Source organism: Notolepis coatsorum (genome assembly GCF_963971535.1).
Source record: "Notolepis coatsorum genome assembly, chromosome: 4".
Lineage (NCBI taxonomy): Eukaryota > Metazoa > Chordata > Actinopteri > Aulopiformes > Paralepididae > Notolepis > Notolepis coatsorum.
The window spans coordinates 55,774,507-55,799,189 of NC_140168.1; the positions used below are offsets into that span (position 1 = coordinate 55,774,507).

Sequence of the window (24,683 nt, forward strand, 5' to 3'; positions counted from 1 at the left end):
ACGCTTTATGTCATAATACACAGAGCAGATTCAGTAATTGCATGATCTGATAATCTCAGGGACGAATAATAATATTCAGAAGAGTGAGATGTCTGATGTAGTGTAAAACAATCTGGCTTCAAATCTAGTTTTCACCAGACATTTAGCTTTTTTGATGCAAAGCATCTTGTAGACTGCCAATTAGGGATGGGCGTGAGTAAACGATTACTCCAGTATTCGCTGTTTCAACTGAACTCAAGTGGTTTTTCAAGCATTGGTTATATTACTGTGCATAGTTATGGCTACGAAGCTACATATAATAAAATATGTAGCGTATGTCTGTGTGACTTTGTGTAATATCTCATTATTGCTGCTGCCATGCTCTTTAAGATGCGTTCTTAAAATTGATTTCCCTGAACAATTACATGAGCACTACTCGAGTAATTCATGAGAGTACTCAATCTGGGAAAACCTTACTCGTGCCCATCCCCACCTCCAATGGACCTCATGATCGAATGGAGACATTTCTTCGTAAACTCCACTTACAAACTTCTCGGGTAAATTTGGGCATGATCTACTGGTTTATTTTCGGAGATTCATTCGTAGCTAAGAAGAGAATTTACGAACACGGAAAGGCAGTCGTAGATAGGACAGACTGGTGGGCTTCATTTGGGAGAAATCATTGGTGATTGCGTTCACGTCGATTCTACAGTCATCCTCAGAATTAAATAAGTATAATAATATTAAATATGACAATATTTGTATCATTAACAATTACGTTTTACCTTTATAGACATGACTCAATGAGGCATCGTGGTGTCTGAAAATAAATAAAAACAAGCACCACACAAACATTGCAAATGACAGTGAATAAATAAATAAGAACTAAACTCAACAGTAGGCTTCTATTATTCTAATGACTTGTTCCATCAGGAGATTGCGGATATGCGCTGGGCCCCTAGACGGGGCAGGAGGTGGCCTACAATGAAAGCCACGCGTGCACTCGTTCCACCGTCAAGCGCATCATCGGACTGCTAAAAAGACACTGGATGTGTTTGGACACAGCAGCTGACAAAACCTCAGACAACCCTGAGCCAGCTGTTCCTCCTCCAGCGGCCAGCATCTCTCTCTCCTGTGTTTTACTGTATTTTGTATTTTCTTTTTTTAGTATTTCTATTTTTATATTGTACAGCACTTTGGTACAACTTCGGTTGATTTAAATGTGCTTTATAAATAAAGTTGACCATGACCTTGAGTTTTGCCATTATTTTTTTGGACTCCGATTTCACCTGAGCCCATTCTTTTTACTTCAGCCGCTGTGCGCTCCTCTCCTGGCACCACGTTAAACTCACCTGTTATCTCGTCCCATGCCGCCTTTTTTTGGGTGACCTTGTACGCGTATTGACACTACAAAGTAAGATGTCATGTTCTACAGTATGACTTACTACTATAGGGTCTTTATCCCTGTATCACTGCACATATTAATACTACAACACTGTACATGCATCTGATGAGCACTATTACTAATTATTTATATATTTTATACCCAGTTTAATCACCTGTGCATTGTATGTTACCATTACATTTGTACTCTGGTTAGATGCCAAACTTATTTTAGTTGTAATGTACTTGTGCTGTATAATGACAATACATTTGAATCGAATCAAACTTAATTTTGATCAGTCGCAAATTGCATTCCTGTTTAATCTATTTGCAAATTTTGCACACGGTCTTGTGCATGCCTTATAAGGAGCTGGCGGAGTGTTTCTGTATGCAAATACAGGTGTACGAGAAAGCGCTTTCAGTTTAAGAATGAGTGATGTTCTTCATTCAGGGGAGCACAGCTGAGAACACTTTGGCTATTTACTAACACCTTTTCACGCGTTCAGGCATCCGGAGGAGATCTTTCATAAGTTTGTTCTTACGAAGACAGTTACGCAGATAGTTACGCACACTTTCGATCATGAGGTCCAATGTATGTAACTCAAATCAGTAACTTTGCATTTGCCGTTAGCCACTCTGCCCCTAGTGGCGGCTAACACAGGCATGGCACTTCGTGTAGTACACCTATTCCCCATGGCGAGCAGGACTGCCGCAGTGGGCTATACAAGGCAAATGTATCAAATAAAACTCATACATGGGTGTTTTGCAAGGGACGTTTTGTGGGACGCCTGCTCGGGTCATATAGGCGCAATGCAAAAGCCTACTCCCAATTGCGCCTCGGGTCTGGGCGGTGTTCGTGTTTGTATTGTCACAAACACTATGCATTTATGACACTCTGCGTCTTAGCTATATTATTTGGGTGTAAAGTAGCCATGTACCTGTTGTGCGGTGATGCCGTTGGCAATGGCCTGCTGCACAGACTCCCTGGTGACGTGAGCTACCACCACGTTGGGGAACCGATACAACATCTCACTGAACAGAGCCACCAGAGCTATCTGCAGTTCAGAGTCTGGGAACGAGAAATACAGTTAAGTAAATATAATCCACTCGAAAGGACCATAACGGCACGGTGATAAACCTACGTTTAAAAATCGATGATTCTCCTTTTATAGAGCCTCTTTGGTTAAATGTATCTCCTGGTCACGCTGATAAATTGGTAGCCTCTTGTCATAAGAAATCAATGTGCGCACTGGAGCAGAGGCGCTATGGAAAGTGGTGAGTTTATGGATGTAAACAAAGAGGTACACAGAGAGAGAGACAGAGAGCGAGAGCATGACCAGAAGATAATTTTTGGTATGTTTCTTCTATATTATATCACCATAAAAAGGTAAACAAAGCAAAGATTTTAAATCCTATGCTCAGGAAAATGTAACTGATATTTAGGCCAGTATGATCCTTCAAATATTTTGTATTGTCATTACAAAACAACAGCATGAACATGAACATGCAATGTTTGGAGATTTGGCACCCTCTCTCTTGTACCACCACGCACTTGTGTAGGCATAGACGCGATAGTTGGTCTCCACCACGATGAAGCTGGTGTCTCCAGTCCCGGGCATGGCACCCATGGCAGTGGAGGAGGAGGAGGAGGAAGAAGAAGAAGAAGAGTTGGATGTGACTCCAGCAGACAGAGTGATAGCCAGTCTGGTGGGGTAGTACCTCCGAGACTTCCTCTGAGAGGGGGGGGGGGGGGGGGGGGGGGAAATCACAGATAAAAGACAGGATATGGTAATATCTGAAGCTCGGTATCAGTGACTCTTTTTTGTCTCTACCGTGTAGGCCTGCCCCCGACTAAGGATTTGTATAGTCGACTTTGATTGGCCAAAATTGGCATTTTTATTATTTCCTTTGGATCATTCCATTTGGGCTGTGGGGGGGTGCTTAATGTCCGATTTAACTTAAATTATTAAATGATGGGCTGTTGGGGGGTGCTAAATGTCTGATTTAACTTAAATCAAACATTAAGCACCCCCCACAGCCCAAATGGAATGATTGCATTCGACTGAGAGATTGGCAGTCGACTACGGCTCCTTTCGATCGATTAGTCGACTCGTCGAGGTCAGCCCTACTACCGTGTTATCTCCCTCAAGATGTCTCACCTTCCTCTGGAAGACGAGGCCGAACTCTCGCAGGTGCTGCAGGAAGGTGAGCAACGACTCACTCATGCCCTCCACTGAGTAATCCTGAGGCACAGAGGTAACACATGGTCAATCCTAACAGGGAGCTGTTCAAATTTAGATTAATATTAGCAGAATTGCCTCGGTTGCACTCACTCTGCCGAGAGTAGAGAAGCTGAGCTGGAACAGGAATGACAGGATCTCCACCAGGTCCATCCCTCGTGTCTGGGAGATGGAGAAGCACAGCAGACCCGTTGTTATTATACATCAGATACTTCATTGCCATGTCAAAAAAGGTTCATAGGAATTTACTTTGGTGCATTAGTGCTCAAAATAATTCACCAAAAAATGTATGTTGATTCTTTTGCACACACTCGCATACATCCAAAAACTCTAAAACAGTTTTGCACACATTCATTTAGTTCAACAGTTATTGGGAGTAAATGAGTTTCAATATGGCCACCAGTGATTTCATCGAGGACATTGAATCCTTGTTTTGTGTTAACCTCTTAACCTGTTCCACCCCAGGTGAAAATCTGCATAAAATGTATACCTAGGTAAATGGAATATTGCTCCACTTCTACAAGGGCTATTTGCATATTCTTGGTATCTAGGTATATCTATGGACCTCAGTGAATGTATTCTCAGTGTCAGAAATATTGTGTCTATTACTAGGCTTGCTTAAATTGTGATGAAACAAAGGAAAATATGAATTATGATTTTTCTTTTCATCTTTGACAGTGAATAACACCATGATAATAATGACCAAACTTAAAAAACTACCACTGAACTCATTCAGTACCCTCTTGAGATCATGTGTACAAAATATCTAAGGAAATTAATAAAGGGAAGATGATAAAACTGAAGGTTCTGTATATACAGTACTGAATTCTCCCATCCGGACCAATGCAATTTGAAATATTATTATAGAATATAGAATATGCTTATACATTACCTTATTATAGCCAATTCGCACATTTATATATATATATATATATATAGTATCTTTCAAATGGCCGAGTTCAATTTGGATATAGTATCACCAGGCGTGCATAATAACAGATACTGATATTTACTGTAATCGACTGTACTTTTTTATTTCCCCCACAGTGTAACCATTTTGAAACTAATTTCAGATCTAACTGTTCCTACATGGTAACAATAGTGAGGAGAAACTGACTGCGTTTCAATATTTGTCAAAAACGTTACCTTTTGTAGCTTATTATCGCGAATCATAACAATTATTGATATGATTCATTCAGAACGCTGAACTTTGAACCACCATAGTATGTGACAGGAAGTGTAGATCGGAGAAATTTCAACGCTGGCCGATAGCTATGAATCTCCTCTACAAAAAACTACAATTCCCATGGTTCAACATTTCCATTTCCGGTTCCGGGTCAGATAGGCGATTGCATATCGAAAACTTAAAACGATATAAGTACACTTTTAACCTATTGCTAAACTATTGCCAACCTAACGTTTTACATTCTACATGCATTTGTGACATAGTGGTGATGTTAATACTTGAAAACGGTTGATTTTAAAATCACAAATTATTTTCATCATTCATAAAAATATGCCTATATGATTATAATGTCAAAAGGGGTCTGTACCGACCCCGTCGAGTGGAACAGGTAAGCCCTAGCCATATTTTAAGAAGATTCGCCTAAAAGTATACCTAAGTAAATGGAAGATTGCTTCATTTCTACAAGGTCCATTTGCATGTTCTTGGTATCTAGGGACCTCTGGGAATGTATTCCCAGTGTCAGAAATATTGTGTGTTACTATGCTTGAGTAGTTGAGTAAATTGAAATGAACCAAAGGAGAATATCAATTATTATTTAGATCCCCCCCCCCCATCTTTGATAGTGAATAACACCATGCTAACATTGACCAGATGTGAGAAATCACCACTGAGCTCATTCAGCACCTTCTTGAGATCAAGTGTACAAAGAAATCTAAGCAAATTAATAAAGGGCAGATGATTTACAGGGTTTTTTGTAGATAAAGTACGGAATTTTGCCATCCGTTCACATGCAATTTGAAATATGAATATAGAATATCAGGTCTATAAATGGCCTTATTATGACCAAGTCATACATCTATGGATTGGGCCAAATCTCCACTTTCCAATGGCCGAGTTAAATCTGGATTTGGTACCACCAGGTGCCCGTTACAGGGCAGCAAAGACAGTTAATGAAATCTACAGTAAGTACAGTTACTTTTCTATAATGTCTATAGCTCCACCATTTTTCACCAGATTGAGACGTGTTTTTTTTGTAGACGTTCAAAGAAAGGTAAAGAAACTATATACGTTGTATTTTATTGCAAGAACGTTCAGGTTTGTTCGACCCATGAGATATAATCAAAAGAATAACGTTCAAAAATGATTTCATGTCAGACGGCTTGTCGGGGGCTGGTGTGAGCTGGGTAGTGTACCGTACTTTTCGGACTATAAGCCGCGGCTTTTCCCCCCATTTTTCGACCCTGCGGCTTATATAACGGTGCAGCTTATATGTGACTCAACGTGACCAAACCCGAAAATGTTAAAATCAAAATATTGCTTTTTTGACTGCATTGAAATGTTATTTATCTGTTCCCTTTTTTGCTAAACTTAATACAACTTGTAAATGAGTTAATTCTTGTTATTTGTCCGACAGTATTGTGTCCCAATGCTAATTACATATGGTAATTAAACATTAAAACACGTGCGGCTTATAGTCCAGTGCGGCTTATATATGTACACATCATTCAATTTAGCTGCTGCGGCTTATAGTCAGGTGCGGCTTATAGTGCGAAAAGTACGGTAGTTTTATGAAAGCCCTGGGTCTCCTCTTTCTTAGGACTACAAAGATGAATGACAGCGTAATTTCCTTGCATCTATAACATCAGGTTTCCAATGCAATGTACAGAGAATTCTATAAACGCATAACATAAAATCAATCACTGAAAATACTTTGACTGCTGTTTTGATAGAGTTAGGGTCTTTACTCTTGGCTACATTAGAAAAGAAAAACACAACATTAATTAATACGGACTGTATTGATCCATTTATGGCGTAAAATTAAATCACGGCCCAGTGGGGGCTTAGGGGATTAATTACAGCTAATTTACTGTCAATAACTGTCAAACTAAATTAATGTGTGTAAAAGAGTTTAGTTTTTGGATGTATGGGCAAAATAAATCAGCATTGATTTTTGGTGAAGTGCGCCTTTAAGACAAAATAACCTAAAAGGTGATCATACCTCATGTACAGTGAGTCACAATGGATGCTCAGCTAGAGCTTTGATCTCATGGAACATAGGTATAATAATTTCATGGATTATCAACCCCCTGAATCCCGTCCCGTTAATATTTGTCCCTGTTAACCCCTTCCCACACTTTGTTCCAATATGGAATAAATCGATTAAATTTTTTCAATTTATTTTAGGAGCGTTTCTGATTGTCCCCTTGTCATGTTTCCCCTGACTGGAAGTGTAGCATGGGGAAACGATGAGCAATTACATTACAAACACTTGTATTAGAAACACATGGTAGAAAGAGTTCTATATTAACAACTCTGTTCTAATGAAGCCAGAGATGAGAATTAAAAACAGGAGAGGATATTAGATCTTAATCAGAGCTGAATTGTTGAGATTTATTTCTGTTGCACAACTATTGCAGTAGTGGATAGCCAATTTGATAGCAGTGGGTTATTAATTAGGTCCACTTTAGCAGTCTGTTTATCTTTCTTCCAAATTGGCAAACGTGGCATGCTTGTATAGCCTATAAAGAGTGTGTGGCATGAAACAGATGTTCTATATCTATTCTATCTATCTATCTATTCCAATGGATTAATTCATGGGGTTGAGCCTGTCTGTCTCTCTCTCCCTCTCTCTGTACGTTGAATTATTTGAAGTAGCGTTACACTATAAAAATGAACTGGATAGTTGATAATAAATATTTCACTTCATTAGCAAAAATATTGTAAAATCATTAAGTCTGCTATAAATATTCTCTCTCTCTTATGTGTGTGTTTGTGTGTGTGCGTGCATGCATGCGTGTGTGTGCGTGTATACATTTACTATAGGCTACTATAGATTAGGCTAATTAGCTTTAACAATCCTGATTCCTTAAAGGTTAGCATATGAATTTGTAATTCCTGGTGTTAAACGGAATAATGGATGGATTGTCCAAGAGGGGGTCGGGGGGGGGGGGGGGGGGGAGAGCGAGCAAGAGCATAGGTATTGTATTGCATTTATTATGGGTACATCTTTTCATTTACATTTATTTTGATTTAAGTACTGGACTGTCATTATGTCATCATTGTGTCAATCATAGTCCTGTGATTTATTGTGGATTTCCATTGTTTATATATTGTGTGTCTGGTTTTATGTTAAAAAAAGGGGGAACATTTGTTTAGGGTATGACAATTGTTTTATGTTTTTCCACTTCACCATTTATGTATGTGAAATTTTGCTTAAGATAATATTTTTTATTTTCGTTTTTGGGTATTAAATTTTTTCTTTATTGTCTATGTCTGTTTAATAATGTTGTTGATGTTATTGTATATGTTGTGTTGTATGTCTATAATTGTTTAATAAAAATGTAAGTTTAAAAAAAAGAAAGAAAAAAAAGGGGGAAATAAAAAACATTTGTTCAAAAGGAATCTTGATTTAAATATGATAGCCTATATATAAAAAATACATTTTAATCATTAATGGTCTCCTGTGCTGGCACAAGAGATACACGTGGCCCGCCATGTCATTTTATGTGGCCTGCGAGAGCTTAAAGTGTGTATGATTGTCTTATAATAAGTCTATGCTGCTCTAAAGCGTGCATTGACCATGAACTACATTTCCCACAATGGATGTAAATCATGTGACAGGCAAAGTGACGGCATCCTATGTAGAAGGCAATGTAGCCTACATCAGTGTTTAACTACGGCGATTTCACTATCAAGTCGAATTGAGAATCTTCATTAGTGATGCCAACATGTCCAGTAAGAGAAAAGTTGATGCAGATGGAAGGCAGTTTCAAGAAAGATGTGAAAGTGAATACATGTTTGTGCTTCAAGGATAAGAAAGGGTATGTCTTTTGTGTTATGATGTGGCGTCTGTCGTCAAAGAGTACAATCTACGTCTGCATTTTGACACCAAACACATGCCAGATTTAGCCTCCAAGAAAAACAATTGTCCAAGAATTAAAAGGTAGTATGTTCACAGGAGCTACAGCCAAAAACCATGCAGCAGTGAAAACTAGCTTTATTGTGGTTGAAGAAATATTGTCTGAACTGTCAGATCCAAACTGTGTGACATAACAGAGCATCTCGCCCAATTTAATCAGAAGCTGCAGGGACGCAAACAAGTCTCACCCAAAACTTGACCAATATAGTTGTGAACTGAGACAACCCTTATTTTTTAGTACAGTTACAGTTGTGTGTTCATGCAGACACATGTTTTCTGTAATAAAACTGTCTCCAAATGCTACATCTGTCCCACGTGTTCTTAGCAGCTCACAAGTGTTGGTTGCACCATACAGTAGTTCTGCCACTCTTGACTGTGACAAAAAGGTTTTGAACAACGTTAATGTCATAGCTTGTATTTGATTATATTTTTCTTGGTTATTTACTTGAATAGCTTGATCATTGATTGATTGAGTAATATGGGGTTCTTAACCTGATAAATCAAAAGGATTTATGTTAAAAATAACAGAGCAATAAGCTAACGTATCTTTTTTACATCTATGCAAATGCGTATTGTGGTGGAAACAATGACCCAGTTGGAACTGTGAAAGAATGATTACTTGAATCAAGGATAGAAGCTGATAAGATAAATGTATTATCTGTGCACAGAGTCTCACTTCAGTTTACAAGGTGTAGCTGAAAAGAGCCCCGATTGAAGATCGGACTCGGTTTAAATGCAAAGAGACAGGCAGGATACCGGGGGTGGGGGGCTGCCCAAAACCAGACATGTCTAAGAAGCTGCGCTTTGTATGTTAATAGTGGAATTCAGACATGGCTATGTATGGACTACAAAATGCAAACCTACCATTTCTAACAGGAAACAAGCTTCCTGTGTTGCCCTGGCAACGGGCAGTTTTATCGTTACAATGCAGTAGGTTCACAATACATGATATACGTGTTTGACCTATAGCAGGATGTGTGGGGGACTGAAAGTAACACCTGTGTGTCTCCTTGCATCTTTATGAAGAAATATAGAACAGAAAAACGTAGGCAATTTCCACAGAAGTGCATTGTAGACATTTTCTGAGCAGGGTTAAAGAGCAAATACAAAAATAAAGATTTTCCTATCACAATATGTAATATTTGTAACTTGAAGTAATAGAATAGAAGTAATAAATAGAGAAAGTTATTTAACAATATGTAAAGGAGTAGTTACATTTATTTTACCGTACATTACATTTACATTTATACTCTCTTTGGCCCTTTGAGGGCAACCACAGTGCTGACGTGGCCCTCTGTGAAAATGAGTTTGACACCCCTGCAGTAGGTGGTGTCAAAGAGGCAACTACCCATGTGACCTGAGGATACTAATAATGAAATATTAAAGGGGAACTATCTTACCATTTCTTTCACTATTTGGGCAATTTTACACAATTCCTGAGAGTCTATGGAACACATCTGTAAGTAAAAAAAAAAAAAAAAAAATGCATTGTTTTGTATTTCTAATCAAGTACTGTAGATAGGGTGACCAGGTCAAAATTGTTCAGTCACAGGACAGCAGCACTGCTTTTGCGCGACAATGCGGGACACGTATATGTGAGGGGGGGAAATATATGATTTCTTTAAAAAATGTACTTAAAATATATATTATCATTTAAATGCCTTTATTTCATATTCGACGCCGACGGTAGGCTATATATATAGCACATTTTGTTATTAATCTTATTAAACTGTAGATGCTTCACCTTCTCAGCCACCACTATGTCACCAACATCTTTATTTAAATCACACTTTCATCATTAACCATCAATCTTGGTATCCAAGCTGATAAAATCACTGCATTAATAGAAAGAGCAGGAGCTAAAGCTTTTCAGCCATCCTTTCCTGAGCATTATTAGCAGTGAAGTGTTAATAATTCAATATTCCATAGGATTAGTAGATGAATGGCCAGTTCTTGATTTGATGTGTACATGCTGATACAAGTCATATTCATACTTGTGTGGTGTACCCGTTTTGGTTACTCACCCAATATGTGTGTGTCTGGTGAACCCACAACATTATTGAAATTTTAAAACAATAAAGCCATAACCATTTATGTAAAAATACGTAACATATGTTAACTGTTATCTCAATTACAACTAATACAGCATAAACAGTATGGTTAATATTAGCCATTTATCTCTGCTAGATCACATTTATAAATACAAGTGCTATTTGTTTTGTGTGATCAAAATTTAAAACAGTATGAATAAAACAAGGTGGGGGCAGACTGTGAAGGTACACAGTGAACCTGTTTGCTTCATATTTACCATGTTTACTTGTTTTCACCTACAATTTCCACACGTTCGGGTCCAGTGTATAGTGCAAACTGTGCACCCAATGAAAACGTGTTCTTTTGCTCTTCACAGAAAATGAGCCAAGGCCAATGAGTCTCACTTCTCTTAGTAAACATTGAAATCAGGTCCCTCCCAGACCAGTGATGGTGAAGCTCCGAGGGCAAATCCTGCACTCGCCTTTTTGGTGATTGTCTGAAACAGATCTCAGCCATGTATATTTCTTCTCCCAGTCTCTGTTGTATGAGCAAAGTCTTTTTTTCTTAGGAGTTGCCTCCATATTCTCGTTTTGTTTAGCTAGCTAAAATGTTATCGTTTTCGGTAGGGATGTCCGATATTATCGGCCTACCGATATTGGCATAAAAATGTGATATCGGAAAATATCGGTATCGGTTTAAAATTTATTTTTTTACATTTATTTAACCTTTATTTACCCAGGCAAGCAAGTAAGAACAAATTATTATTTTATTTATTGTCAAAGTATGCATAATGTTGTGTTAATTACACAACAAGAGATATGTAATGTTAATTACCTGAAATTATTCAGTTTTTTTGGGGGGGGAACCCTGCATATATCGGTATCGGTTGATATCGGTATCGGAAATTAAGAGTTGGACAATATCGATATTGGTAAAAAAGCCAATATCGAGCATCCCTAGTTTTCGGCAGTCTTTCTTCTCCACTTCACTGATAGCCACTGTCTACATAAAACCGCGTCATCACGCACCTGGACGCCACACTGACAGCTCGGGCTGACAGCTCGAACTGCTTGGCTCGGCTGTGCATTGGTTTTTGACACAGACATCGCCCGATTTTTTTATTTTAATTGGAGCGAGGCATTAAATGAACAACATTTAAAACATAATTATTATTGTTTTTACCATGATCTTTGTAATGCGGGACATTGTTCTGTTGCAGAGCAACGCGGGACAAACGTTCCATTATCGTCACCCTAACTGTAGAGCAGCCGTTTCTGCCCTTCAAGATTCCAAGCTGTTTTTGGTTGGGCTCCGCCCATACTCGCAATGTGCTTTGAGTGACAGTCACCCACTGCGCTGCACTGGCAGATCGAGAGGGACTAATTAATTTCGCCGCGGGAGGGCATAATCCCACAGGACAATGCATTGGTAACTTGTTTCAAATGACAATATATACCCCGTGAATATTATTGCACGGATCGGAATACGCGTGTGCGTGCTTCGAGTCGCGAGTCTGTGTGTCAAATGCAGGGAGAGAGACAGAGGAGAGATCGCTCCGTATGAGCCTCTCTCTCTCTCTCCCCGTCTCTCCCTCTCTCTCTTTTTTGTCATTTCCACTCGCTCCGTTTTAGTCATTGGTGATTGTGGGCGGTGGCTACAACCACAGAAGGGGTTAGGTATCACAGAAATGCTAAATTCAGAATGGCTTAGTTCACTGGGGGAGGACCTTGTCTCATCTGAACTGGAGGAATGCGCCAAAATGAGACAGACAGTGTTGGTACAACCCCACATTGCTAGAAAACAATGCTAAACACTGGAAAAGGACATTTATAAGATAGTTCCCCTTTAAATTGCAAATAGAATCAATTGTTTTCTGGTATATTAATAGTTTAGATTAATCAACTAATCGATAACAAAATAATCGTTAGTTGTTGCAGCCCTAGTTTCTATAATACGACATGGAAACACAGCCATTGCAAATAACTCTATATTTCCATTGTATTCCTGTTAATTCCCATGGAAAGTTTCCACCTTAGAATAGTAGGCTGCCACAAAAGCCTGTTTATTTCATGTCAGATCCATGACGCAGATTGTTAGTCATGTTGCCATATGATGAAAATGTATTTAAAGAATGTTGTGCCTCGTCTACGCGCTCCCTAGGAGGGCCATGAATATATTTGGAGTCCCTGCGTCACATCCATAACGATGGAATTGGCCTGGTAGTAACGTGGTAGTAACCTGGTAGTTATGTGATAGTAATGTAGTAATCTGGTCGTAAGCTGGTAGTAATGTGGTAGTAACATGATAGTAATGTGGTAGTTACATGGTAGCAGAGGTGTGGACTCGAGTCACATGACTTGGACTCGAGTCAGACTCGAGTCACGAATTTGATGACTTTAGACTCGACTTGACCAAAACAAAAAAGACTTTGACTTGGACTTTAAAACCAATGACTTGTGACTTCACTTGGACTTGAGCCTTTTGACTTGAAAAGACTTGATACCTCCCCCCATGCCCAACGATTAAGAATTAACGTTATTAAATGTATATATATATTAATTCATTTTGCGCGAATCCACACTTCATTTCCCAGATCCACTTTGTTTTGAAACAATCCGACCAATCACGTTGCGCGATAGCAGTCAGGAAGTAACGTTACAGCTGAGTTCACTCATTCAGAACGGCGCATCCAGTTGGAAATGTAAAATGCTACCCAGGATTGTTGCGTTTCGTTATAAAAACGATGGGGTGATAAACAAAAAACAAATCGCAGTATGCAAAACGTGCGGTTCGAGGATCACAGATGGAGATGCAACGTCCAACTTCGTTCGACACTTGAACTAAGAAGCTGCACAAAGATCGTTAAGTGAATGAACGAATGAATGAAAACTTTATTTAACAGATTGCAGAATGGGTACAATACAGTACAGCTCAATATACACAATTGTTAAGGGGATGCAGACCAGAGAAAGACTTTTGTCTTGTTTACATCAGGGTCCCCCATAGTAAGTAACTTGGCTTGCTAGCTACAGTTAAATCAATGAGCCATCGACAGTGTGCTAACGTTATCATATACTCTCTTTTTTAGACTCTTTTTGTATCACAAACAGTACTGTATTTGTAAATCTGGTATGTCATAAATGTATAGATGTAGCAGTACTGTATCTGTATGTCATGTATGTCATGTTATGATGAATTGAAAATGGGGGACCCTGATGTAAACAAGACGAAAGTCTTTCTCTGGTCTGCATCCCTTTAACAATTGTGTTTATTGAGCTGTACTGTATTGTACCCATTCTGCAATCTGTTAATACAATTTTCTTTCAATCAATCAATCAATCATTACATCCAAGATACACGGCTTCTGTAGTCTTGTCTTATAAAATACATAAACAATCAGCAATGTCTTGCTTGATGAATGGCCAGCAGTAGCTAATTAATATTAATAAAAGTATTATCATTTTAATAATTGCGAAACGTGTTTAGTCCCTTGTTTGAGCCGAATCTGGGTTGAACATGATTTGTTGAGCTTCCTCTGGTGTTGTGGTAGTGGTATTCACCGACCTTTGGGAAGTATTTCGACATGTACATGGGTATCTTAGTGGTGTAGTGTATCTTGTAGACCAGGCCCATAGCAAGTTGCTGTACTCTGTCGTCTACTCTAAGCCATCCTAGGTAGTCAAAGTGGGCAGGGGTGAGGTGGGTTCTAGGAGTAAGGTCAAGCAGTAGTCTGACCAGTTTGTTTTGTGATGTTTGTAATTCCGTTTTTAGCGCTTTTGAGGTGCTTTGGTACCATGAGGTGCAAGCATAGTCATAGTACCCTTGAATGAGTGCTCCTGCCAGAGTCTTCAGGGTATTCTTGTTTACCAGTGAGGAGATCCGGTACAAGAATCTTGTTCGTTGGTTGACTTTTTTTATTACATTGGTTGCCATTTTGTCACAGGAAAGATTTGCCTCTAGGATGGAACCCAGGTAGGTAATTTCATCTTTCCTTGTGACAATATTGTCACCCACTGTAACAGAGAAGCCGTTGGCCTTGCTGAGTTTGTTATTTGATCCAAGATAGAGAGAGAGAACTCACACGAATTAGGCCCTACCTAATTCTAATACCTAATAAACTACCTAATATACGAAATGCAGAGATGCCTTGTCATTTCAGTACAGATTTTTTATACCCCAAAATTGATAAAGGGTTAAGGTAGACTAGTTAGTTGAACCAAGGTCTGCTATTATGGATCATGTGCCATAGACTCATTAGACTGTATATACAGGGCAGGCAGACGTTAAATAAATGATTGGTCCAAGTGGGAAGACAATATCTAGGTTATTGTTATCCTACCTTTAAAATGGATATGGTGATCCTTATTTTTTTTTTCTCAATATACTCCTGAACTGGTTTTATCAAGCAGCTCTTGCCCAAATGTATCTAGTTGTAAAACTAACCCTGATTCTGAATATTATTACATTTATAGTAATTAGATTATGTTTTGCCAACAAGTTGATAATGATTTTTTTTGGTGAAACGCGTATTATGACTTGTTTAGGACTCGAAACTCAAAGGTTAGGACTTGGGACTCGACTTGGGACTAGTCAGTCTTGACTTGGGACTTGACTCAGGACTTGCTTGTCTTGACTTGGGACTTGACTCGGGACTTGAGTACCAAGACTTGAGACTGACTTGTGACTTGCAAAACAATGACTTGGTCCCACCTCTGCATGGTAGTAACTAGAGTTGTTCCGATACCGATACCAGTATCGGAAATGCCGCCGATACTGCCTAAAATGCTGGTATCGGTATCGGCGAGTACACGTAAATTCTAGCCTCCGATCCCATGATGTAATTTATCTCCTGCCGAGTCCTGCGGAGAGTGAGGATTATAAAATGAACATGTTAAGTGTGATGCTGTGTCATTTTAACAGCAGATACACTTTCTTAAATTCCATTGTCCCCGACAGTGCGGTGTGACGGGGAGCTCGGACGGGATGTGTTTTGCTGGTGTTATGATAGCATTAGCTGGAAAGATAGCTAGTTGGAACAACATCCGCTTTAACGTTACATCAAATCAGATGATCGCCTGTCCTTTCTCCAGGACCTAACACTGTCCGTGACCGTCGATCAACAATAATGCACCCACGGTGAATTGTATTTAAGTTAAGAAGCTACTGACTAGCGTTAGCTGACTATTACTAACGTTATCAAATGTCAATGCGGGAAGACGAGCTAGGTCAGTTAGCTTAGCTTGATAACGTTACCGTGTCTAAAGTTGGTGCTATTTATAATCCAGCAATAATGGCTGCAGACCTGCAAGCAAAGTACAGCAAGTGCCAAAGGATAAGAGTCTGAGGCGGAGTTTCAAAAGAGAATGTTGAATATTTATTTTGCATCAAAAATCACAACATGAACGTTCTATCTGCCACTAGCTTACAGACTGAATAGGGTATATCTGCAGAGCCACGGAGTAGCGAGTGCAACACCGTTTAATGTCTGTGTGGATCATTGGAGTAGGGTATATCTGCAGTGCTGCAGCCCATACTCATTGATTAATGATACTAATACAAATCTATACAATCACCTGTTGTTGAATAAATACCATTAGTTTCCAGTTATTACTAAAAACAGTATAACAGTATCTGTAAAAAAAAAAAAAAAAAAATTATATATTTTTTTATTTTTTTTTGTATGCACTGGTATCGGATAAATATCGGTATCGGCCGATACCCAAAGCTTAGGTATCGGAATCGGATCGGAAAGGGAAAAATGGTATCGGAACATCTCTAGTAGTAACCCGATAGTAATGTCATAGTAAGGGCTTGTGTCCATAGGGGACGTTTTATGAGTTGTCAGCTCCTTTCTGTCATTCATTTATATGCTGGAGAAGCGTCAGGCGCGCTCCTCTTCCAAGAGCCGCGCCTCGCGTTTTATGAGCTCTCGACGGCAACGTTTTTGGCGGAGCGCTCCCAGCTCATAAAGTTGAAACGAGTTCAACTTTTGGAAAAGCAGCGCGCTCATCAATGTAACTCATCAAGGAAGGGGCGGAGCCGCGGCTGGCGCAAGCCTCAGTTGCATTCAGAAAAACGCTCAGAGCTTTTTTTCTTCTTTTTTCAAAGCGGTCCGCCTCGAAAAAAAGGCTATTAGTGGACACATAGCCTAACCCGATAGTAACATGGTAGTAATGTGGTAGTAACGTGTGGTACCTGTGCACTGTTGAGGTATTGTAGCGTGAAGTACCAGAGCTGAGAGGCTGTGTCCAGGAGGAGAAACTGGAAACCAGCTGATGTGATGCAGGGGGCCTCTCCTGGATCACTGAGAGACAGAGTTTCTTTATTAGTTGTAATACAGAAGTACAGAATACTTTTATACAAAATGCTTCTTTCTGTTACGCTCCAGAGACTGTGCTAGACAAAAATAGATAAGTATAAAATAAGTATAACAAGTATAAAATAGAAGTCAAGTACGTGGACAAAAGTGTTCAGTATATACATATTATATACAATGTACAATGCAGAGTAGAAGTAACTGAGTTACAATACAGTGCAAAGCAGAAATGGGATGAGGTACAATTGAGGTACAATTTACAGTAAGGTGTAATGAGGTATGGGTTGTAGTGCAAATTCTTTACCAATAAATATAAAGTGTGTTTAGGTGTTCTAAAGTGGGTAAAGTGGGTGCTGCAGTGAGTTGTTTGTTTAAAGTGAGTGTGTGCGTGTGGATGTGTGTGCTGTGCGTGCATTTGATGGTTGTTACATAGTGTTATTGTCATTTAGCATTCTGATGGCCTGAGGATAGAAGCTTCTTCTGAGTCTCTCTGTGCTTGCCATGAGACTCCGGTATCGCTTGCCTGACCGCAGCAGTTCAAAGAGGCAGTTGTTTGGGTGGCTGGAGTCTTTGATAATTCTCTTAGCCTTACCCATGCACCGCTTGTTGTAAATGTCCTGGAGAGTGGGAAGCCCCCCTCCAATTGTGCGTTCGGCTGAACAGGCCACTCTCTGTAGTCTGCTACGGTCTTGTGCGGTATATTCCCAAACCAGGAGGTGATATTGCCAGTCAGGATGCTCTCTATTGTGCATAAGTAGACGTTCTTAAGGATCTTCTGACTGACTTGGAACTTCCTTAGGCGCCTGAGGAAGTAGAGGCGTTGCCGTGCCTTCTTCACAACACTGTCAATGTGTGTGGTCCATGTCAAGTCCTCGGATATGTGGACTCTGAGGTACTTGAAACTGTTCACTCTCTCAACCGGTGCCCCGTCGATGCTGAGGGGGCTGTAGTCCCTGACGCGTGAATATTTTAGGCAACCAACTTGTGTTTAGCGTTTCTCTGATTGGCCAATACGCCCATGTGACCACGGCAGCGCGAGAGAGCTGCAGCGCGGAAATAGGCTGTCTATTGCCTCGCGCTGCAGCGCGGAAATAGGCTGTCTATTGCCATTCTCTAAGACAAACTCTAACCTTAACAGCGCCTAAACTTAACCCTTCTAACCTTAAGCAACTCCGAAACAATGCCTAACCTTAACCAACTCCGAAACAATGCCTAAACTTAACCGGCGAAAGAATGCACGTTAAAAAATATTGCCATTCTCTAAGACAAACTCTAACCTTAACCAGCTCCTTAACAGCGCCTAAACTTAACCCTTCTAGCCTAAACTTAACTGCGAAAGAATGCGAATGCACGTTAAAAAAAAAAAAAAAAGAATTGAAGGGAATCGAACTTGCCAGCAACGGGCCGTAGGATCCACAGCAATGCAGCGCTGCCAATTGAGCTAGTTCTGGATAGTAAAAAAGGGCGGATTACTGCTACATAATGCTGCCGCGACGGAGCTCCGCGGGGGCGTGGCTAGACGCAAGTTGGGCGTGGTTAGACACAAGTTGGTTGCCTTTAATATTTAGGCGTCCCTGACGCCCGACCTCCTGAAGTCCACAATCATCTCTTTTGTTTTGCTGACGTTCAGGGAGAGGCAGTTCTCCTGACACCACTGCAACAGATTCTCTACCTCTTCCAGGTAGGCCCTCTCGTCATTGGCAGAGATCAGGCCCACCACTACTGTGTCATCAGCTAATTTGATGATTGTGTTGTTCCGCTGTGCCACACAGTCATGTGTGTACAGGGAGTAGAGGAGGGGACTCAGAACACAGCCCTGGGGGGCCCCTATGTTGAGCGTGATGGATGAGGAGGTGCAGTTGCCTGCTCTCACCACCTGGGGTCTACCCGTCAGGAAGTCCAAGACCCACTGGCAGAGGTCATAGTTCAAGCCCAGGTCCCTGAGCTTGGCTATGAGTTTGGAGGGGACTATGGTATTGAATGCTGAGCTGTAGTCGATGAACAGCATTCTCACATAGTTCCCCTGCCTCTTGTGTGATGCTGCTGTGTGCAGCACATGGGCTATGGCATCCTCCGTGGACCTGTTGGGGCGATATGCTAATTGCAGGGGGTCCAGGTTGATGGGGAGGGAGGAACAGATGTAGCCCTTCACTAGCTTCTCAAAGCACTTCATGGCTATGGAGGTGAGAGCTACAGGGCGGTAGTCGTTGAGGCAAGCAGGCGTATTTTTTGGGTACAGGGATAATGGTGGACTTCTTCAGACAGGTGGGGATGACAGCCTATTCTAAGGACAGGTTAAATATGTCAGTGAATACCGGGGCCAGTTGGTCGGCACAGACTTTTAGGACGCGGCCGGGGATGCCGTCCGGTCCTGCTGCATTCCTGATATTCACTTTCTTAAAGGTCCTCCTCACCTCATGTTCTGTTATCCTGAACACTGAGTCTCCATCAGCAGTGCCCCCCCACCCTCTATTGCAGTGGTTTCTAGGCTGGTGTTGTTATTCACAGCCTCAAACCTTGCATAGAAGGTATTGAGATCATTTGCTAAGGAGATGTCACTGTTTGAGGGAGGTGCCTTTGTAATCCGTCATCGTTCTGAGGCACTGCCACATACTTCTAGAGTCAGCCTGTTCAAACTGAAGTTCAACTTTATCCCTGTAACGCCGTTTTGCCTCTATTACTGTCCTCCTTACGTTGTATCTCGCCACCTTCTGGTCATTCATGTTGCCTGTCACAAGCCCGGCGTTATAGGCTGAGGTGCACACTTTCAGAGCCTCACGGACGGATTTATCTACCCAGGGCTTTTGATTTGGATAAACTCTAATTGTGGTAGAGGGGATTGTTTCTTCTACCAGAGTACAGACAAAGTCATGCACCGTTTCAGTGTAGTCGTTAATATTGGCTGTGTTATCATGGAACACAATCCAGTCTGTGCATTCAAGTGCAGCCTGGAGTGTCTCCTCTGATTCTACAGACCAACGCTTAACCTCTCGCGATACTACCGGCGCGCGCCGCGCGCTTGAGACTTTGTTTATACTTTGGCAAAAGAAAGATGGCGGCGTGGTCCGACTTGCCGAATGGACTAAGAGCCTGTGACTTGTACCCATTCTTAAATTGTGAGTATTAGGGGTGTAACGGTACACAGAAGCCACGGTTCGGTACGTACCTCGGTATTGGGGTCACGGTTCGGTACGAGTTCGGTACAACAGAAAATAAATATTTATAATAATTATTATTAATATATATATATATATATATATATATATATATATATATATATTTATTTTTTTAGTTTTACATTTATATATTATATTTATGATAATTATTATTATTATTAAATAGAATAATTTTCTATAGGCTTGCCGTGGTAATTAGTGATACTGGTGTCATTCTGTGTTCAGGCATCCACTTGCTTACTGCCCCTTTAACAACGTATCCTTGCTAAGTTTCAGTTTCACTTCCAGAGAGAATTTTACTTCACGACCAGACTGAATACTAGAGAACAGATGACATATTACAACAATGGCAGAGGATTATTTGGATTTAAACACAGTGGAGCTCAGATGATCTGTCCGGAAAAGTAGGTTCTTCTTTTTATTTGATTGTGCCTGTGAGTCCGACGGGGGAAAATGTTGATGCGTTTGTTGGCGCACGTGTGTGTGTCGGCGACGCGTGTGTGTTTCTTTCCATTTGGTTTCATTTGGTTAACGTTATTGGGCGCTAGTGTTGTCAAAAATATCGAAGTATCGATACATATCGATACTGAATATTTAAAACGGCTTCGATACTCATTTCCCGAAGTACCGATACTTTCTGCAGTATCGGTACCAGCTGGCGAGTGTTCTACAGCAAGTTGTTGACGCGCTCTTCAGAGCACGCTTGCCCCTCCGGCTGCTCCAGCCCTCCCCCTCACAGTCGCCGTCTTCAGTTTGTAAACAGAGCAGTGCAGAGCAGTGCAGTGGATCTCCATAAAGAAATAAAAGAGGTTCGTGACAGCTGCTCTTTCAACGTCACTGTGACTGAAGCATTAAACCACTAACTCTAGTTTAATACATGATACGTTGTCTACTGATGGCGCATAATATCAACAGCTGATTCGTTGTACGTTACAGCTATTAGCTAACGTTAGATAGCTACTGCTAGTCGTTCCTCTGTTAGCTTATGCTAGCTAGCCGGCTACCTTTATAATTACTGCATGGAAACGGAGTAACATTACGTTTAAACATTATGTCAAGGTCATACAATACTACACTCGACATGAGGTTAACGTTACCAGCCCCGGAGAAATCTCTCTCTCTCTCTCCACTCGACATGAGGTTAACGTTACCAGCCCCGGAGAAATCTCTCATACTACTCATTCATACTACACTAGTACACGTATGAACTCGACATAACGTTACCCCGTTTCCATGAAGTGTTTAATTAGCAGCAATCTTGTTGAACATGTAACGTTAATAAATGCTCCGAGCATAGCTCCGGAGAAATCTCCGAAGATCTCTCTCTCTCTCTCCTCGACATGAGGTTAACGTTACCAGCCCCGGAGAAATCTCTCTCTCTCTCTGATCTAAAGATAAACAAAGGGTTTTTAAAAGTGTATTTATCTTCTCGTATAGTACCAGAGAGAAGCTGAGGAGAATCAACCAGCAACAAAAGCAAAATTTGCTAAAAAGAAAAAAAATATATATATATAATAAAAAGATTTTTTATTATAATTTTTTTTTGTATCAAAAGTATCGAAAGTATCGATACTTTTCAAGGTATCGTATCAAAGTCGAAATTCCAGTATCGTGACAACACTATTGGGCGCACAAGAAAACTAAAGAAAACAGTAATGACCCTGCAGCTGTTCCAATGTAAATGTTCTCCTCCGTGCACTTTCGCCGCTCTGAAGTCTGAGCTCGATGTGCCCGGCCACGTGCGCTGTTCTCGCACGGACCTCGCGCGCATGTGGGTGTGTTTGCACTGTTGGGCGTATTCGTCGCATGGGTGCACGTACCGCACCGTGACGGCCGTACCGTAAATTCACGGGACGAATACACGTACCGTTACACCCCTAGCGAGTATACATGGTCTAATATGTTCTCGCCTCTGGTGGGACAGGTTACATGCTGATAGAAATTCGGCAACACCTTTTTAAGACTTGCGCTGTTGAAATCACCCAAAACCAAAATAGCAGCGTCAACATTAGCTGTCTGAAGTTTATTTACCTCGTCGTGTAGCTTCGAGAGTGCGACCCCAGTGTTTGCATGTGGTGGAATATACGCTCCGATCAGGATGATGGACGTTAACTCCCTCGGAAGAAAGAAGGGTCGGCATTTGATGGTGATAAACTCCAGGTCTGGGGAGCAGTGGTTAGACAATTCCTTTGCGTTGCATGGATCGCACCACTCCTTGTTTACCATGAAAGCTACGCCGCCTCCTCTCGTCTTTAGTGATTCTTCGGCCGTTCGGTCCTTACGGAGAACGAAGAAGTTATCTGCCGGTTCTATTGCGTGGTTTGGGACATCCGGAGTCAACCAAGTCTCGGTGAAACAAAAGACGTTGGAATTGAATCCGTGCTCTGATGTCGTCCAGTTTGTTTCCTATTGATTGCACATTGGCCAACAATATGATGGGCACACATTGGCCAACAATATGCTGGGCAATGTCGTTCTGTGACGCCTGGATTTCAGTCTGTTCCGGACGCCGGCTCTCCTTCCTCGCCGTCTCCCCCCTTCCTTGTGTGGGCCGCAACAAAGGATCTCGGCAGGCCATTGTTGTTCTTCAGCGAGCCGGTTCAGAGAGCAATCCAGTTGGTAAGTTTTCCTTAATCCAATGTCAATGAGTGACTGACGGTCATACACATTTAATGCACCAACAGTTGGTACAAATAAAACTCTTAAAACTATAAAGATTAACAAAAGTAAGCGCAGTCTCGACGGAGCTAACAGAACTGCGGCCGGACGTAGCAGCGCCATTCTTAGAGGTAGATAATAAAGATATTCAGAGAGAGAGAGAGAGAGAGAGAGAGAGAGAGAGCGAGAGAGAATGACAAGTTGGGGCTACACATCATAGGTGAAATTGGGGGACAGCAGGAGTAAGTGAGTGAATGTATGTATGTATGTATGTATGTATGTATGTATGTATGTATGTATGTATGTATGTATGTATGTATGTATGTATGTATGTATGTATGTATGTATGTATGTATGTATGTATGTGTGTGTATGTGTGTGTGTGTCTTGCAGTCACTGTGACGTCCTGTACCTCCTCATGAGTCCAGCCTGTATGAGCAGCTGAGCCAGGTCTTGGCTGACGGCGGCACTGGGAGACCCCACCATGAAGTGTAGGATGACCTCCCAGCGCTCTATGGCATAGCGGTCCAGACTGTCCACGTCACGTGGATGCCGGTCGGGGCCCATAGAGCTGCCCTCATCCACCCACGCCTTGCCCCTGTGGAAGTGGGCAGACAGCTATGTAACATTCACTAAAAGCGTGTCGATTTTCTCGTTCAACTTCCTATGAGCTTGCGACACTGTATCTAGAAAGGGCCTTCAAATGGTTGTATTGGCCTTAAAAGGAAAACTCCAACATTTTGGGAAATTAGCTTATTTAACATCTTCCCTGGAGTTAGACAAGAAGATACATACCTTTTTTGTCTCTCTGCGTGCATTAGGCTTAGGGAACGCCCGCACCGTTAGCGTAGCTTAGCTTCATCACTGGAAGTGGGTCAGACCTTTACCCTGAAGTTCCCTACAGTCCCCTAGTCACGAAATACACTCCAAATACAACTCCAAAACGTTCCTGTAAACCTGTGTATTTACCACATGGAGAAAGCAAATATACTCTGAACTATTTTTTGCCGAACCACTCCTCTCTGGGCTCAGTGATTTCACGTCACCACTACCAGTGCTACTTTCTAACGTGAGGCCAGTGTTTGTTTACATTTTCATTTCATTCAAAGGATCCGAACCGATTGAAGTTTATGGATACCATGACTGTGGTAAGTTTTAAGGGGCTAGCGTTACACAATAAATGAGTTATAATAATACCACAAGTGTGGATTCACTCGCCCAAACCCTGTAGCCATGCATCGCAGTCATGAAAGGGGCTAACTAGGTCGATAGTCCAGCAACGTTGTGACTGTCCTATTCATCAATCTCACAATATTCGCTAATGTTAGACAGATGGATTACAGCCTTCCATCTAAAAACATAAGTGAAAACTTACCACAGTCATGGTATCCATAAACTTCAATCGGTTCGGATCCTTTGAATGAAATGAAAAAGTAAACAAACACTGGCCTCACGTTAGAAAGTAGCACTGGTGGGCGGTCAGGTGGCGTAGCGGAGATTGCGTTCGTCACCAACGCCGGAGACGCTGGATTCGCCTGTTCGAATCCAGCTCCCAGCTCCGGCGTTGTCACCAGCTTGGCTGGCCGTTCACACTAATACAATTGGCAGTATTAGAGGGTGGGAAAGCTGGCGGGGTGGGTCCGGGTCGTTGTAAACAGCAACTCCTACAGTTCGGTCGGGGCGCCTGCTCAGCGCGGATAGGATCTAAGGGGGGTAGTGTGATCCTTCCACACCTTACACCCTCTCAGTGAGAGTCCGCGCTGCCAGGTGAAAAGAAGCGGTCGATTGGCTAGAC

General features: G+C 41.3%; 1 protein-coding gene across 1 annotated transcript in view; it reads right to left on the bottom strand.

Annotated features, from left to right (window-relative positions):
* gtf2h4 (general transcription factor IIH, polypeptide 4) overlaps positions 1-24,683 on the bottom strand; it is a 39,125-nt gene that overhangs the window by 10,976 nt on the left and 3,466 nt on the right. Inside the window, exons 5-10 of the mRNA XM_084312610.1 lie at positions 23,301-23,486; positions 16,934-17,042; positions 3,696-3,764; positions 3,522-3,605; positions 2,915-3,095; positions 2,301-2,431 (exon numbers count right to left, since the gene is read on the bottom strand). Of these exons, the coding sequence (XP_084168736.1) occupies positions 2,301-2,431; positions 2,915-3,095; positions 3,522-3,605; positions 3,696-3,764; positions 16,934-17,042; positions 23,301-23,486 (760 nt within the window). The remainder of the gene's footprint in view (positions 1-2,300; positions 2,432-2,914; positions 3,096-3,521; positions 3,606-3,695; positions 3,765-16,933; positions 17,043-23,300; positions 23,487-24,683) is intronic.